The sequence below is a fragment of the Hippocampus comes genome, unplaced genomic scaffold (assembly GCF_001891065.2).
Source record: "Hippocampus comes isolate QL1 unplaced genomic scaffold, H_comes_QL1_v1.1 scaffold137, whole genome shotgun sequence".
NCBI lineage: Eukaryota > Metazoa > Chordata > Actinopteri > Syngnathiformes > Syngnathidae > Hippocampus > Hippocampus comes.
The window spans coordinates 986,637-1,003,315 of record NW_017806002.1 but is presented as its reverse complement, the minus strand read 5'-3'; the positions used below and the strand labels follow the sequence as shown (position 1 = coordinate 1,003,315).

Here is a 16,679-nt window from a genome sequence, read left to right as displayed (position 1 = left end):
CGTTGACGACGTGTCCCCCCGGTAGGACGTCGGGGGTGACTTTGGAAAGCGATCCGGGCCCGGTCTCAAGTGTCGTCACGGCAACTTAGCGAGCCGACGGATGTACGCATCCTCATAAAAACCAACAAAAGGATACGCGGTGTATGTACATATTCAACTTTTGTATGTTCAAGGGCGGCGTGCGTTCCAAGAATCGGTTTTTATTAAAACGGATAAGACTGAAGAATTGATTTAATGAATGCGGCCTCATGTCCGGCGGCCACGTTGTAATCCGCAGAGAATCGTCGAGCGCGAGCTCAGGGGGGACAAAAAAAAAAAAAATGTTGGTGGAGTGGCCTGTGATGATAGTCTCCATATAATCCCCTAATTCCTTGTTTAATTAAACTCTGGAGCCGGCCTTGAGACTCTGCCAGCTCTGTTGCTCTTTTGTTCTCACAGTTGTTTTTCGTCGGAGTATTCTTTTGTCCACTTGTGCTGAAAGATGCCGCTGAAGAGTGCCACAAATGAAAACAATGGTTTAGGTGACCATTCCGTCTTTGATTTGAGCTGAATGGTGTCATGAGCGGGAATCAGGTGTCTCCTCTTGCGCGTCTTCCCTTTTATTCTCCCTCTCCCACACTTTTCTGGACTGTGCGTGATGCAATCCAACAAGGCCTGCAGCAACACTGGCACGTCAGCGGCGCCTTGTCACTGTCTCAATGAGGAAATTATGAAAATAAGAATTTCGTGACATGAAATGAAAGGGGCCATGTAGTCTGAATAGACGTGCAGAGGAGGTGAAAATGATGCAATTTTCTAAATTCAGTTCTAATGGTAATGCGCGATGGTAATGCGCGTTTTGCTGTCAAAAAACGTCCCTGTCGGGCCCGGATTGTGCCGCTTTGTGCCGTATCTCCCTTCCTCGAGCAAAAAGTCGGCTTAGCCGAATGCCTGAAAAGTCGTGTAAAATGTGTTCTAATTCACTTAATGACAGCAGACGCAAACACAAGCGTTGGGCTGAATGGTTTTGCCGCGATATTGTGTTGCATGTTAACGCGCGCACACACTGCGGCTGTGTATAAGCAGTGTGCCCTGGGCCAAGTTGAGGCGAGGAGCAGCAAGGTGGCCCGCGCAGATTAACCCGACTACCCAGCTATGCCCCCTCCCCTGCTCCGGCATTCCGCTTTAACTTCCTCAGGCAACCCCACCACCCCCACCCCCTATCGGAGCCACGATTTTGTATCAGGGCCTCTCTTATATCAAATAAATCATCACAGATTATTAGTAGTGAACCCTCCTTTATCACGAGTGATAAATTCCAGACCCACCCACGATCGGTGAAAATTTCTGACATGGGAGATGGGGGAGAATTTTTTCCTCTGAAGACCGCTTACTGGACAGTGACATTCTCTGACTTGCATTTATGCTTTAATACACTAAAGTCGATGTATAAAGCAATTATATCGTTTTTATATGTGATGACTATTTGGAAAAACTGTCACATCACTGGTTTCTGCTAAAGGCGATGATGCAAATTAAAAAAAAAGTAAAATTTTGGGGTGGTCGTGGCCCTGTATCCCACTGGAATAGATCCGCCCCTGCACACTCACCATAAGAACCAAAACAAGAGCATTCTGTTGGGAGCTGACGATTTTGAAAGCAATTATTTTAGAATCGCGAATGTGATATGCTCACAAATCTTTTGACATGGAGCAGAAAGTGGAAGAAACCATTTTTGCTTTTGAAAAGCAATCAACTTCCCTGTTATGAAGCGAGATTGTGGCTGCTATTTGTCGTAATGTCTTTGTGTTGTCGAGATGACATGTAGTCATCTAAACAGGTTTCATGTTTTGTTTTGCTTCCTCATGTGGCTTTTTTCATGTGTTTCTTGTTAGTTTTGTTTTTACCTGTTCACGTCAGCTCCCTTAAACCGCTCGTGTCCTGTCCAGGCGTTCCTAATTGTCCCGTCACTTTGCTTGCACTTCGTTCTCTGGTTTCTTGCTGTCTTTGTCAGGTCACTGCTTCTGTTGGTGTTCTTGTCATGTTCCCCTTTGTGAGTGCATTCTCACTTTCAGTTTGATACTTTCGTGTCTTGTCTGTTGGTGTTCTTGTCATGTTCCCCTTTGTGAGTCCATTCTCACTTTCAGCCCGATACTTTCGTGTCTTGTTTTTTTTGGAATTCTTTTGATTTTGTATTTTTGATTCCAATTTTTTTATTTTGTAAATCTATCCTTCCCAAATACTTGAAACACATTTAAACTCATTACGACACATTTTTAAACACAACGTAACCATTTTACAAATAAATTTCGAGCATAAAATGCATAGACGTTCTACATTTGTTTTATATCGTGACCTCGTCGTAACCTACAAAGGACACTGGGCTCCTTATATAATGATTAGGAAGTCGGGAATGGGTGAAGAATTCCAAACGTAATCATTCAGTCATTCTCTATTCCCTAAGAACTATGTAGGGATTTTTAAAAAGTGGATGACGTAGTTCACTCACGAATGAAATGAAAGATCATCTGCAAACACTATTTGGGGCACGCGTTTAATTTACGTTACTGCTGTTGCATAATTATAACGTGCCTGATTAACAACAGCTAACTGGCCTTCTCTAATAATTAATGATCAAATAAAAACATTGTCACTGTATAGGGCACACAGATGCATAATGTTATATAGATGTGCCTTTAGGAGGGCGGGGCCTGGTAGTGTGGCGTGTACTCATTGTGTTCGTGTATTTTAGTGCTCTACCGGTGTTGGCTTCAATGTGCATCAGTCACCGTGGCTCTCCTTTCCCACATGCAGTGGCATTACAATGCCTAATGTACTGTCTTACGGTCCCTCATACGCCTTCACATTCTTGTCTTTTGCTCACCCACCTTGATGACACCAATGAACCCCCTGCATGCTTTTCTTCAGGTAGCCGCACAGACGACGGCTCCGACGTGGATTCCGAGCCCGACTTGCCGCTGAAGCGCAAGCAGAGGCGCAGTCGCACCACCTTCACCGCAGAGCAGCTGGAGGAGCTGGAGAAAGCCTTTGAGAGGACGCATTACCCGGACATCTACACCCGGGAGGAGCTGGCCCAGAGGACCAAACTGACAGAGGCCAGGGTGCAGGTAGAGTGAAACCTGCCCACCAATATTAAGCTTTGTTCTTTTGTTGATGTTTCGTAGTAAATGGTAGGTCACACACAGTTATTAAGGTTGCACAAAATAGGCTGTCCAAAACTTAGTTGAGACCATTAGATATTGATGAGGATCAGGATAAAGGCGCTGTTTGAGTCTCTCTGGCAACATTGGAGCTGTCCATCCCCTCCAATGATCATGGCGCCATAGACTGATCATTATTTCGTAGTAAATGGTAGGTCACACACAGTTATTAAGGTTGCACAAAATAGGCTGTCCAAAACTTAGTTGAGACCATTAGATATTGATGAGGATCAAGATAAAGGTGCTGCAACATTGGAGCTGTCCATCCCCTCCAATCATCATGGCGCCATAGACTGATCATTGTCCTTTAGGAATAAGCAAATATTCTCATCATCAAAAACCAGAGCATCCAAAATTTGGCCGTAGCAGAGGTCTGAATTCCAGTGAAAGTTACTTGGAGTTCCGAATCCCAGCCCTAAATCCCAAATCTAACCCAAACCCCCAAATGCACAAATCCTAACATAAACCCTAAAACAAAAACGACAGACACCAACTTAAGTAAATTTATGACCACTGTTATCTCTAACATGTGTGTGCACAATTGCGCACTGTTTTCATCCCCTCAGCACTCATGGAATATCCATGCATCCATCCATTTTCTGATCCGTTTATCCTCACAAGGGTCGTGGTGGGTAACATCATCTAACGTGTTAGAATCTCAGGTTTTGGACAGGTGTGATTTTGTGTGTATGTCTGTTGCTGCTCACTGTGGTCCAAGGAAAGCTCAGGGAGTTTGTGTGAATGCTCAGTCGCATGGAAAATTAGAGAGAGAACATTGCTTGTGACCCAAATGAGGACAAACACTTTCGAAAATGAATGGATGGATAAACTAACGCTCGGAATCATAACCTTGTCATGTTCTTGTCATGTTCTTGTCATGTTCAGGGTATGCCTGCTGTGTTTTTGAAGTGTTTTAATTTTGGGGGGAAAAAAAATCCCACAAAATTCTCATAAGAAAGCTTTTAACACATTTTGAATACGCGTCTTAATTAGACTCGAGGTTAATTGAGCATTTTCAAGCCTTCCATTTCAGACTTTAAGACCGTATTTACTCATTTGACAAATTGCATGACTGTTCTTCGCTCTTCGGAATCTGTTTGAACATGACAACAACAACATGAACAACAAGCAGCAGTATGGCAGTTAGTGAAGGATTATTTTACTATTGATTTATTTTTACTGCCAGTCGAAGCTTACTGGAAAACTAAACCTTAAAGAAAAGTATTACACATTGTGTAACAATTTGCTTTAACGTCTGCTAGCTTAATACTAATGAACAGTCTCGACTTAGCTGGCTTACAGTGATGCAAGCAATGGATATTTGAACACAAACGTTGCACCAACACATGTAGACAGGCAATATAACAACTCCCAGAAAGCCATATATTCTTCATCCTCTCCAAAATAGTAATATTACTGCAGTTTTCCGAGTCCCTCAGAGTAGTTGTAAAACTCTTCTTTGTTTGTGTCGTCTGCATGAATGTATTATACTACGCACTGGTTCCCAAGTCCCGCATACCAGAAGAAATCACAATGAATTAATCATGATGTAGAAACTGCTTGATTGTTGACATTTTATACAGTATAATATTTTAGAGTGATCATTTCCATCCTTTCATCCATTTTCTGATCCGATTAGCCTCACAGGGGTCACAAGGGCATGTTGTCTCAGGTCTCAGGTAACAACCAATTACAGTTCAGATTGCAAATATTGCATGACAGAACTCAGAAAACAGGTGAGCTGTGATTGGTCATTACTTTGAACCCTGAACAACTGTGATGCGACAGCAAGAGGCAAAATGGCCGCCCCCTGAGATGGTTAAAAATGGGTGGATCTTGCTGCTTAATTGATATTCAACAAATGCAATATTAATAAGAATACTGTGTTTAGAATAGTGGGGCACATATTATTGTAAAAAAAAAAAATCGCCATGACAGTGATTTTACAGACTATTGTACCAGTTTTAATTTTATGCTACGATGAGCTTTGGATAGCTAAGCTAGGCTAGTGTCTGCTCTTCCACACTGGAATCGTAATTCTCGCTTTACGTATGTAGATGTAGTTTGATAGGTTGCTAATCCCGACAAATGCAATTGTTGTTCCACTAGTATAGCTTGCATTGCGCAGTGCTTGCTAAGAAGTTCCCATGCTTATCACGAGCCTCCAGTATTGTAGTCCAATTGGATAAAGAGCCTGCGAGCTGCCTGCCTGCCTGCCTGCTTGGGTGCCACGCAGCTGTGTGTCAGCGAGGGAAAATATTTACAGTAGAGTTATAGCGGCAGCTGTTCTCCCATAGTTGGGGGAGGTGAGAGGAGAGAAAGTCAACGCATTCCTGATGGATTTCTCATTCCGGCCGTTTGGCCAGGATCTCATCCCATCACTTTCAAGCTCGCCGCTGCTCGTAAAACCTTCCACATATCACACGGGGTTCCTCATCCTCTCCAGGGACCCCTTTGCCCCGACAACATTAATCAATCAGCCACCGGTTGGGGTGGAGGGTTGGGGGGGCTTTCTGGGGCAGCCCTCTCCTCTTACCACAATCATTCACACTCTGTCTGAACCCCTCCAAGTGTGTTAGCGCATGCTAAGTGTTCATCCGTTGGAATAACAGCTTGCACACATGTCTTTGTCCATTTCGTTGTATTGCGTGATATGGCATTTGTTTGTTTTTTTGGATTTTAGTCGTGAGAGTGACAGAATGTCCATGTGCAGGACACAGCTGCTCCACTGGAAATCACTCATTGATTTTAAAAAAAAACAAAAAAAAAACCGGATGAAATGGAGGACAATGTGAGTTTGTCTGCATCTGTAGAGCATACATGATGTCTTCCGGGCGTGGACCGTCATCAAACACACGAGATTTGGTTTGGCCTTGTGGGGTTGACTTATTAGACTTAAGCGTTTTATGGAGAGTCATCAAACTTTGCCGCCATGCGACAGCCACGTGCTATAACAAAAACTCAAATGTTTTGTGGTTTACTGTCGCACATCTGTTTAGTAGATGCAATTCACAATTTGGTAGCAATTAGGCAATTCCTAGGGCAGTTCACAATTTTCCCTAAAACTTCAAACCACAATGGCAGACTTCCCACGTGTTTTCGGGCATATTTTCATGATGTTTTTTGTTGTTGTTTTGCTTTGTTTTTGCTTTGTAGGGTTGCTTATGGTGAAGATTTGTACCAATTTGCATGTTGTCCTTTGATACTGGCTTTGGAGCCTAAATTTTTCAAAAATCTATCACAAAATAGGTCTTTGTCCTTCATAAAACTGGACTGGATTTTATTTTAAGTGACAAACTATAATTTGCTTCTTGATATTCACATGGGTGATTTTACCATAGTTTGTTAGCTTACTAGCTGCTAGCTACACATTTGTTGAAATTTGCTGTTCATTCCCTGCAACAAATAAAGCCTTTTAACATATCGCTGACGTCGTGCGGAAGCCTATGTCAAACTTTAGTAACATTACTTTGTATAGTAATAATTTAAATGTCATGTTAAAAGCAGAGGAAATCATTTCAAGGCTTGTTCATGAAATTGTCCTCAGAATCTTTGAAAAGTAAATTTATCAGACCTGTATTTTTTGTTTTTTGTTCTCTCAGGCTGACATTCCCAATGATGAGTACACCTTCGATTCAAAATTTCAATTCAACAGAATACAAGAAAATTCATGTCGAAATGTCTCAAGGGAACTGAAGTCTCTGAGACCTGGTTTGAGTTTTGCCCAGGGCTATGCTTCTGGTTGTTTACATGTGAATTTTGATGGAAAGCACATGTGCGTTTCACAGTGAAGCAAGGCACCAGCTGGGCCTTTGCAAAGGTGCCCAAATGATGGGAGAAAACAGGAGACCCTTTGGCCCGAAAAGCCAGTCTTCTCCTGCACAGCTGCAATGACGCATCTCCCAGATGTCAGTGGGTGCCAAAGTTGTTTCGGGTACGGTTAAGAGCAAAATCACTGGGCGGGCAAAGTCATATGTGAACGCAGCGTGTTGTATGCCGGTCATCAAACGTACTAAAAGTAGCTTGCGGTGCATTGGCTACCTTCATTTTTATTTTTTTTTTAATTTGAAGGATTAACCCTTTCAGGGACAGCGGCTACTACAGTAGACATCTTATCATGTTATCAAGTTACAGGGTACATGTCAGGGTTAAAAAAACAAGAAAACAAAATCAGTATATCCAATGAAATTCATGAAAAGCTGTTCTCTCTGCTCTCAAATCGTCGAAGTAGTGCAACGAAAAGAAATGCTACAAAATGAAAAGAGTAGATGCATAAATGGTTACAATTTCACAGAGCAGATATTAGAATTTAGGATTAAAGTGTACGTCATTGCCTTTGAGAAGGCCTCACTGTGCCTGACAGCAAAGCACTACATGTTGATGATCTCGGAGGTCCTTCCAGCGCAGGAAGTACTTGTGACTCTGGAGGCCAGAGCTGTCAATATATTCTGGGATTGTGGCGTTAGGCTTTGACTCGCAACACAAACTCACCACCTCATAAACAGGAGCATACTCCCTTGTGTCTGCCCCAGCCTGTCATTTCACCCCCCACCCCCCCACTCCTCTCCCATCCATCTTTATCAGCCTCTGCTGTCGCTTTCAACAGCAACTACCAGCGCTCCTTCGTTTTATGACCCCAACTGACAAATTGTGGGATATGATCCGTGCGAGCCGTTGAAGGCCCGCAATAGTGGGAGGGATTTCTGCCCCCTGCTGTATCTTACCCTTCAGATATCAACTGTCATGTCAACAGGAGCCCGGGTATTATCAAAGACTTCGGGCTGTGGGGGTAGAAAACAGGGCCTACTTTGAGGAATCTAAATTATAAAACATATTCAGTTTTGATAAACATTATTGTGCTGACCAGGTAATTTCATCCATATTTTTTCAACATGTTGATTACAAGAATTTATAGGCGGTTTCCAAACTTTTGTCTAGTGGTGTGTGTGTGTGTGTGTGTGTGTGTGTGTGTGTGTGTGTGTGTGTGTGTGTGTGTGTGTGTGTGTGTGTTCCACTTCAACCAAGTGGAAAAATCACGACGTATATATTTATTGTAGCTTTTTGGGGATGAATTTTCGACTTCAATGTAAAAGGAAAGAAATTTTTAGATGGCTGATCATGGTGAAAACGTCCTGGAAGACACGTGTAAAAAAATGAATTTATAAGCAGGGCAAAAGTGTGATTTTTGGATTTCAAAACACACGGGAGCTCAACATAAGGATTATTTGTTGAAAAACGTTTTGAATGAGAGCATCAATCCGTCAATGCCAATCAGGTGGTTATTTGAGAGTCATTTGTGTCGCATCCAATGACGGGGTTGCGATGAAGACCAATCAGCTGCATTCAATAAAGTCTCACAGATGAAGCAAATCCCATTTTCTTCCATTTAGACCGAGCCAGTTCAGATTCGCGCGACTGTTCAAACTCTGCCGCCGAGTGTGTCACAAGAGATCCTCTTTCATTACCAATAAACATTCTGCATGTCGCTATTATACTTAGGGGAATCTAATAGGTTATAAGCATCGCCTTTTACGAAGCATGAAAATCAATTTTTGGGGTGGGGGCGGCGGAGTTCTCACTTTATCTCCGGCTTGTGCTCACCACTTGGTCTGTTTTTGTCTGGGGGGTGGCGGGTAATGGGGGTGTTATATGATGACTTTCCTCAACACATATGCAGTATGTACAAAAAAGTGCTGGTATGCACTAAGTGGGGAACAAAACAAGTACTGGGACACCCGGTGATGAAGCCCCTCTGCAAAAAAATATTGGGATACCTTAATGGACACAACTGTACTGCATCTCAGCAGCCTCTGCACATTAAGACAGCATGTACAAAAGTATTGGGACACGTGGTCATTACATCTTGAATGCATCTCAGGCATGTTTTTGAACTTTTGTGGAAAAAAAAAACATTTGGCATTATGTCGCCATCACACCTGATGCGAAACTTGAGGAACGTGAGTTACTCTTCCCTCAGCTCGCACTCTTCGGGGAAGCCTTTGTAAGACGTCGAATGCAACTCTGATTAATTTATTAAGTGCGGCTTTGCGGCTGAGACTCAAATTCATATGCAACATAAACCAAGAGGGATGCATAACAAAGTAGCGATTGTTTCACTATCAATCGCCCACCAGCGGAAAAAGAGAGACGATCACAATGGAGCCGAGTGGCGGCAGCCGAACCCAACAGGCAAACTGTATTCCCGCCAGTGTGGGGTTTATGTTTCATAAAGGCACAAATAGGATTTATGTAGATTGGGGTTGGGAGAAATTGTTGCCGCGCGTCAGAGTGAATGTTCTAACACTTTCTTATTATTAGAATTTAAATGACTTTGGTACAGTGCTTCTGATACTTATCAAGTTAATCCCACTCTCCTCTCAAATTCACACTCCTAGCTACTTTAATTAGCATAGTGCCAGCAGTCTGGAAGGCAGCGAGAGGAAGAGAGAGGAGGCGGGAGGGATGAGGGGAAAGCGGGTGAGGAAGTGATATTGCGTGGTAGGAGACTGAAAGAGTGTTTGTGTGTTGAGGCTTGTTGCGTCACCCCTCCCCCCCCCCCATGTGTTCGGGCTGGATATTTTGTTTTGTCATTATCTCGCCTCTCGCCATTCATCTGTAGCAACATGTCGCAAATTGGCTCCTGAGAGGCGTCACACATCCGGCGTGTACTTGCCTTCTTTTGACAGCATCCTTCATGGAGGATCGGCTGAACGGGGAATTTACAGGGGGGAGGACGTATGATCCGTCTATTGAAGACGAACGGCTCGCTAGCTCAACGCGAGGACGGTCTCAGATCAGCGACGATATCAAAGGAGACACGGAGGCAGCTTGCCATCAATCGATCCTTTTGGCTGAGGGTGAATGGACGATTGAAAGGCAAATGTCTTTATTTGAATTGGAGGCTGAGGCCATGCCCACACGAGCACTGTTCCCAGCATAAAACCTCTGCAATGTTTTAAAGACCCCGTAGAGTGAATTCAGTGAGGATTAGTTTCAAAAGACATTATACGTGTTTGAAGATAATTGCCGAAAACATATGTAAGGACTGAAAACTATTAGGACAGAATGGCGGCGATATGGCATGATAGCATGCTCATACAGGAAGTCCGCCAAAATGTTTTCTGGTTTGGTGATGTGACGTTCCGTATAAGGCATATTTTGCACGGGGACGTGCAGAGGCAACGTTACTGCCAGCATGGTGAGTCTCTTCACATTAACAAAGGAGGCTTTGCGGCATTCTGTTCTTCTTCTATTACTGTTGCCGTTGTAGTTGCATTGCACTGAGCAACCAATACAGGTGCAGTGAACCCCCATATTTTGCGGGGATATGTGCCAGATCACTCAAAATTATTGTCAGCATACCATGTGTAGAAAATACTTCTCGCTGCCCTAATTTTCATGTCATAAGGTGCGCAGGCCCTTTAAGAATGTAGCAAGTGGAAGAGAGTGAGGGAGCAGCGGCACAAGGCATGGCGAGAGCGCATGTTGATCCACACACAAAACCACAACCAGTGTTTCCTGCACTTTTGAACTGCATTCAAGAGTGAGGGATACTCGCACTGTATGGGAAGCGAGTGAGGTTTGCACGCGCGATGCAACCTTCACCTTTGGTCCTCCTCCATCTCTCCGCTTCCTGCAGCAGAGCTAAGCTCGGAAGCCATCTTCCGTCTTCGCCTTGTCCGGAGCGCAAAGACGCCAGGAACCCTCTTAGCGCTTTGGAGAAGGAGGCCCGACGTGCAGGTAGATACGCAAGTGGCGAGGGAGCTCTCCCCTGTGCTGCTGCTGAGAATTAAACCGGATTGGGGAGAGCCGAGCAGAGAAATCGTGGTCCAAGGTGACTTTGTGATCCGGTTCCAGAGAGCAGCTTCAAATCCGCGGCTTGGGGCTGTGTGTGCATGTGTGGGTTTGTGGTGTCAAAGAGCCTCATGCTCATCTCTTGGCGCCTTCATTTTGCATGTTGAACTTTTAAGCGCTGAAAAGGAACTTTTCAGTCACGTTTTAATGGGACCTCAGCAAATTTAAACCTCCAAATATTGTTTCACGTAATGGAAAAACAAACATGGTAGGCTTGATGCAACAAAAATAATAATATTGTAAAAATATCAATTTTAAATTTTTTTTAACTATATATTTTTTGTGTTAGTTAAACTATTATTGTATTAAATAGAATCCCTAATTGGGAACTTTAAGTAACATTTTGTCAAGCAATTGTAAGTTCACCATTGTGTAACAGGACAAAATTAAACTATAATAATAACAATAATAATAATAATAATTATTATTATTATTATTATTATTATTATTATTATTATTATTATAAAATCAAAAAGCATAAATTGTTTTTAATTTGATGAACATTTTCATTTTTTTCCCACATTTATCCTACCAATGTTAATCTATAAATGGGAAATTTACATATAATTTGACCTCTCATCCTAGTCTAAAAGTTAACAATAATAATAGTTCTTATTCAACAGGAATATAGTGCACTTTAATTTATTTTTATTTCAAAAATATGTCATTTTAGTCCTTCCCTCACGGTGAAATTTAAGTAACATTCCCTGTCATGCAACGAAGAAGCCTAGACATCCGGTTTGAACGGTGGAAAGCAAGCATAAACAATAGGTGTGCCCGATTATATATGTCAGAAGAATGTATGAATCTGGGCTTCATCTCCTCCTCCTCCTCCTCCTCCTTCTCATCATCATCATCATCGCGAGGCGTTCGTGGCAAGAAGAACAAAAGTGGAACGTTTAAGCGTTTTTGTGGCTCGAATGATGAAACACCACCTCGCTCTTCTTGGATGACAACAGGGGGGAAGGAAGTTAGAGTGAACATAAAAGAGGGCTGGGGTGAGAGGATGAGGTCGGAGGTGAAGTGGCACTGCGGGATGAAGAAGAGGGGGAGGGGGGGAGTGTGTGTCGAAGCGAGGGGTGGGCGAGGCAGCTGTTTGTCTGGCCCAGTTGGAGTTTGGATAGTTCAGACCTGCGAGCACGCTCCACTACATCCCAATAGGAGCTACTTGACTGGAGCCGCACATCACATTTGTTTTGCAGGCGCTGATTGAGGCTACAGCAGATGAAGATTTCACTGAATTCTCCTCTTTCACCCTCTCGAAAAGTCCCTTTTTTCACACATTCAAATACGGCGCAGATCCCGTGTAGGCCCTTTTTTTTTTTTATGAGTTATATGTATGTTTGTGCGTACAAAAAGAGGCACCCCCTCTTCTCGAAGAAAAAAAAAAAAGCTGCAAGTGTAAGTCCCCTTGAAAGTGTCCCTCTTGAAGGACTGTTTAAAAAGGGACGCCCCCACCCTTTGTGCCCACTGTTCTGGTTGGCGTATGGAGGGACTTTTGTCCCCCTTTTTCATGTGCGCTCACAATGGGCTGGGCCGTTTGAAACACAACAGTAGATGAACTGCGCTGACAGTGTATTAAACTCTGATGAATTGCCTGTGCGAGGCATAGATCAATGTCCTTCAACCCCCGAGCACGCAGCGAAGGCCGGGCCTTGTCTCGGCTAAATGGAACAGGTTGCCGGCTCCTTTCACAAGCCCTGATTATATTCATGTTTTGTTGAAGCAGAAGCCTTTTTAAAATGTGTAAATCTTTCTAAAGAACTCCTACTTTTTTTTTTCTTTTTTTTTTTTTTTTGAGGGGGGGGGGCTTTTCATTCAGGGAAAGGATATTGTGCGCTGCTCATTTCAGGAGCGCTGTCTGTCTAGACTAGAGTTGGCGAGGCTTCTCTTTAGGCTTTCTAAATAGCGGGCACATTTGAAATAGCACAATTAATATGACCGATACAACTTTTTGCCACCTTTCTATTAAGGCACCAACTGCAAGGGTGCACCATCTTGCTGCAGTCTCTTCATTTCCTCAGTGGTAACTTTGTCAAGAGCAAGAAAAAAAATATTCTGGATTGACTTGAAACTTTTAAGCATACGCAGATGCATTGTAGTTGAAAGGGAAAAAGAAGCACTTTCAAACCTCAATCGTTTTCTTGACATCTCCTTCAGGTGTGGTTCAGCAACAGACGGGCCAGATGGCGTAAACAGGCCGGGGCCAATCAGCTCGCTGCCTTCAACCACCTGCTTCCGGGCGGATTCCCACCCACTGGCATGCCCACTTTACCCACGTACCAACTCCAGGAGGCGAGCTACCCCGGCACCACACTATCGCAGGGTAAGTGCATTTTGTTGTCATATTTTAGCATTTATCTCCAGCGACCTCGAGTGTCCACTCAACCTGTTTTGCCACTACAGACCACATCACCAACATTGGTGGTGGAAGAAGGAAAATGGTTTCAGAAATGCCAAAGCTTGGCCAGACAATTAACAGTTGGTGTTGTCATTATTTTGTTTTAATGAACCAATATATAATGTGGGGTGGCTCTGTGATCCAGTGGTGAGCGTGTCAACCTCACAGTGCAGAGGTTTTGTGTTCGATCCCGGCTCGGGTCTTCCCGTGTGGAGTTTGTATGTTCTCCCCGTGCCTGCCTGGCTTTTCTCCGGGTATTCCGGTTTCCTCCCACATTCCAAAAACATGCATGGCAGGCTGATTGAACACTCCAATTTGTCCCTAGGTGTGAGTGTGAGCACGGATGGTTGTTCGTCTCTGTGTGCCCTGCGATTGGCTGGCAAGCGTTTCAGGGTGTCACCCGCCTACTGCCCGAAGACAGCTGGGATAGGCTCCAGCACCCCCGCGACCCTTGTGAGGATAAAGCAGTTCGGAAAATGGATGAATGGATGGATGGATGGATGGCTCTCAAGAAACAAACGCATCACCCCACGATCCGAAGAAATTCAAGAAGAAATTATAAAAAAAGAAATTGAAATCTTTCAATCTGGAAAAGGTTACAAAGCCATTTCCAAGACTCTGGGGCTTCAGCAAACCACTTTGGGAGCCATTATGCACAAATGAATAAAACTATGAACAGTGGCAAACAATTCCAGCTAAAATTACTCCAAGAGTGTGACGACGACTTATCCGGGAGGTTGCAAAAGAACCTAGATAAACACCCAAAGAACTCCAGACCAGAGGGATATTTGACTTCCAGGTGAAATTTCAGGAAGAGCCTAAAATATATTGAAACCTTCACAGGTGAATTTACTGTGACCCTTTTTTTTTACCTTTTGAATGCACATGTCCAACTGTTAAAGGTTTCAGTACTTTTTGCACGAGTTGCTGTTCTCTCATGAGGACCTTAACGGTAAAATTCCCAACAGGCTTTTGATCCTTGAATCGACCAATAAATGTCCTGGTTCAATTAGAGCTGGTGTTTAAACATTTGTCCTCATCATGCTGTTCACATTTTGACATCATGAGACCAAGACGACACCTAACAATGGATCAACAGGCCCTTGCCATTGTAATGCCTCAAACAGGACATTCTCAGACAGAAGTGGCCACTGAGCTTAAAGTGTCACGGAATGCCATCAGCAGGTCGCAACAGAGATACAGAGAGACTGGAAGAGTCACAGAAAGATGTAGAAGTGGACCTTCTTTGGCCACATCTCATGCTGATTGTGAACAATGCCCTGAGAAAACGGATGATGAATGCCACTCAACTCCAGGCATGTTTGAGGAAGGTGAGAGGCACCGAGTGCCACGGGCCTGATTTCATCTTCCTGGATGACAATGACCCAGCTCATTGCATCATCAGGGAAGGGCTGTTGGAGACTGGTGTACCTCAAATGGAATGGCCTGCACTTTCTCCAGACCTAAAGCCAATTGAAAACCTGTTTGATCAGCTGAGTCAACGCGTAGAGGCTCGAAACTCTGCACCTCAGAACCTCAGTGACCTGAGAGCTGCCTTTCAAGAAGAGGGGAATGCCATGCCTCAGCAGATAATAAGTCGACGTGTGAACAGCATGAGACATCGTTGTCAAGCTGTAATTGATGCTCAAGGGCACATGACGAGCTTTTGAGTTGTTGACATTTTTTGTTGTGCCGTACCCACCATGGTTGTTAACTTTGGTTTCAATGAATTGTTTGAGATGAGGAAATCACCAATGCATCCTTCTACTTTTCATAAATTCCACCTGAAAGACAAATTTTGTGAGTAGTGTGTGTGTGTGTGTGTGTGTGTGTGTGTGTGTGTGTGTGTGTGTGTGTCTGTGTGTGTGTGTGTGTGTGTGTGTGTGTGTGTGTGTGTGAGACTATATTACATTTCATTACTCTGTCCTTCTCTTGAAATCCTCGCTTATGTGTGCATGATTTTTTTTCCTAATCCCCGTCAGAGGGCAGTACCTTGCACAGACCTCAGCCTTTGCCGCCGTCCTCCATGCACCAGGGGGGCCTGAGCGACAGCAGCTCGGCCTACGGCCTGTCATCCAACCGTCACAGCTTCTCCAGCTACTCCGACTCCTTCATGACCCCTTCAGCATCCAGCAATCACATGAACGCAGTCGGCAACGGGCTCTCCCCGCAGGTCAGTCCCCTCCTTTTACTCTCCTCACTTGTAAGAATTATTATGTCATTGTATTTGAGTGCAATTAAAATGTTCGGCAGTATAACTACCAATGCGGGTTCTTATGCCCGTCTTCCAAAGCGCCTGGATTTATGCCAGCGACTCCAAATTGCTACATTGGTAAAACAATTGAATTAATATCGACAAATTAAAATTCATCTTGATAGTAGACGGCGAGCGCTCGAGCCGCTCCAAACAGCCACTTTCCTGGGATGTCTAAATCCTGCGCGTCGCAGCCAGAGCACATGGAGATGAAATAATTAGCTCAAGCTTAAAAATGTAGACCCGTAATCTTCTTGGTGTAATTGTCTGCACCCGCAAGACTCCAGTTTCTTTTTTTCCGACCCCCTTATTTCCTTTCTGTTTTATTTTCAAGCACTTGCCAAGAAGTTGGGTACTATTTTTACGATTTAAATCCATTTTGGGCCCTATTATTCCCTGCATAAAAAAGAATGCCAGGAGTTAACCTCTTCGGGTGCCATGGTCTTGGTTTAGCTTTAAGCAGCGCAGAGTAGCAAAGAAATGATTTGTAAATGATGCAGATCGTGTGTAAGGAGTGAATTATACACAATTACCCATCAAGACTGGCCAGCCTTGCCCACCCTTGCCGACAAGATGCGGTTAACAAGCAGAAAATAAGATTGAAATGGTGCGTAAAGAGTTGAAAATGAATTTCAATGCCGCATTTGTCCACAATTACCCCCATCGTTCACGTGTGTTTTATTTGAATCCCCCGCAACCCCACCCCAACCCCTTTTAAAATATTTCTCAAAGCAGATTTTTGGTATTACTGTTTTTTTAAGAAGAAAGAATTGAGGATTTTGTGACAAAGAGAGATTTTCTCTCCTGCTGGAGCTACGGAGGAGGATAACACGGCGGCTCACAGCGTGTTTGATTGTTAATCGTGACGCAGGGGGCTTTAGCTGCTAATGCTCCCACTGCAAAACCTGCAGAAAAGCACCAGGAACACCAAGGACATTTTAATATAAATATATACTGCACATACATATAT

At 43.7% G+C, this 16,679-nt stretch overlaps 1 protein-coding gene across 2 annotated transcripts in view; it reads left to right on the top strand.

Moving 5' to 3' along the window:
• Positions 1-16,679, top strand: part of pax7a (paired box 7a) — a 66,556-nt gene that overhangs the window by 30,702 nt on the left and 19,175 nt on the right. For both annotated transcript variants that reach the window (XM_019892532.1, XM_019892531.1), the window contains exons 5-7: positions 2,908-3,107; positions 13,215-13,380; positions 15,438-15,628. In XM_019892532.1, coding sequence (XP_019748091.1) covers positions 2,908-3,107; positions 13,215-13,380; positions 15,438-15,628 — 557 coding nt within the window. The remainder of the gene's footprint in view (positions 1-2,907; positions 3,108-13,214; positions 13,381-15,437; positions 15,629-16,679) is intronic.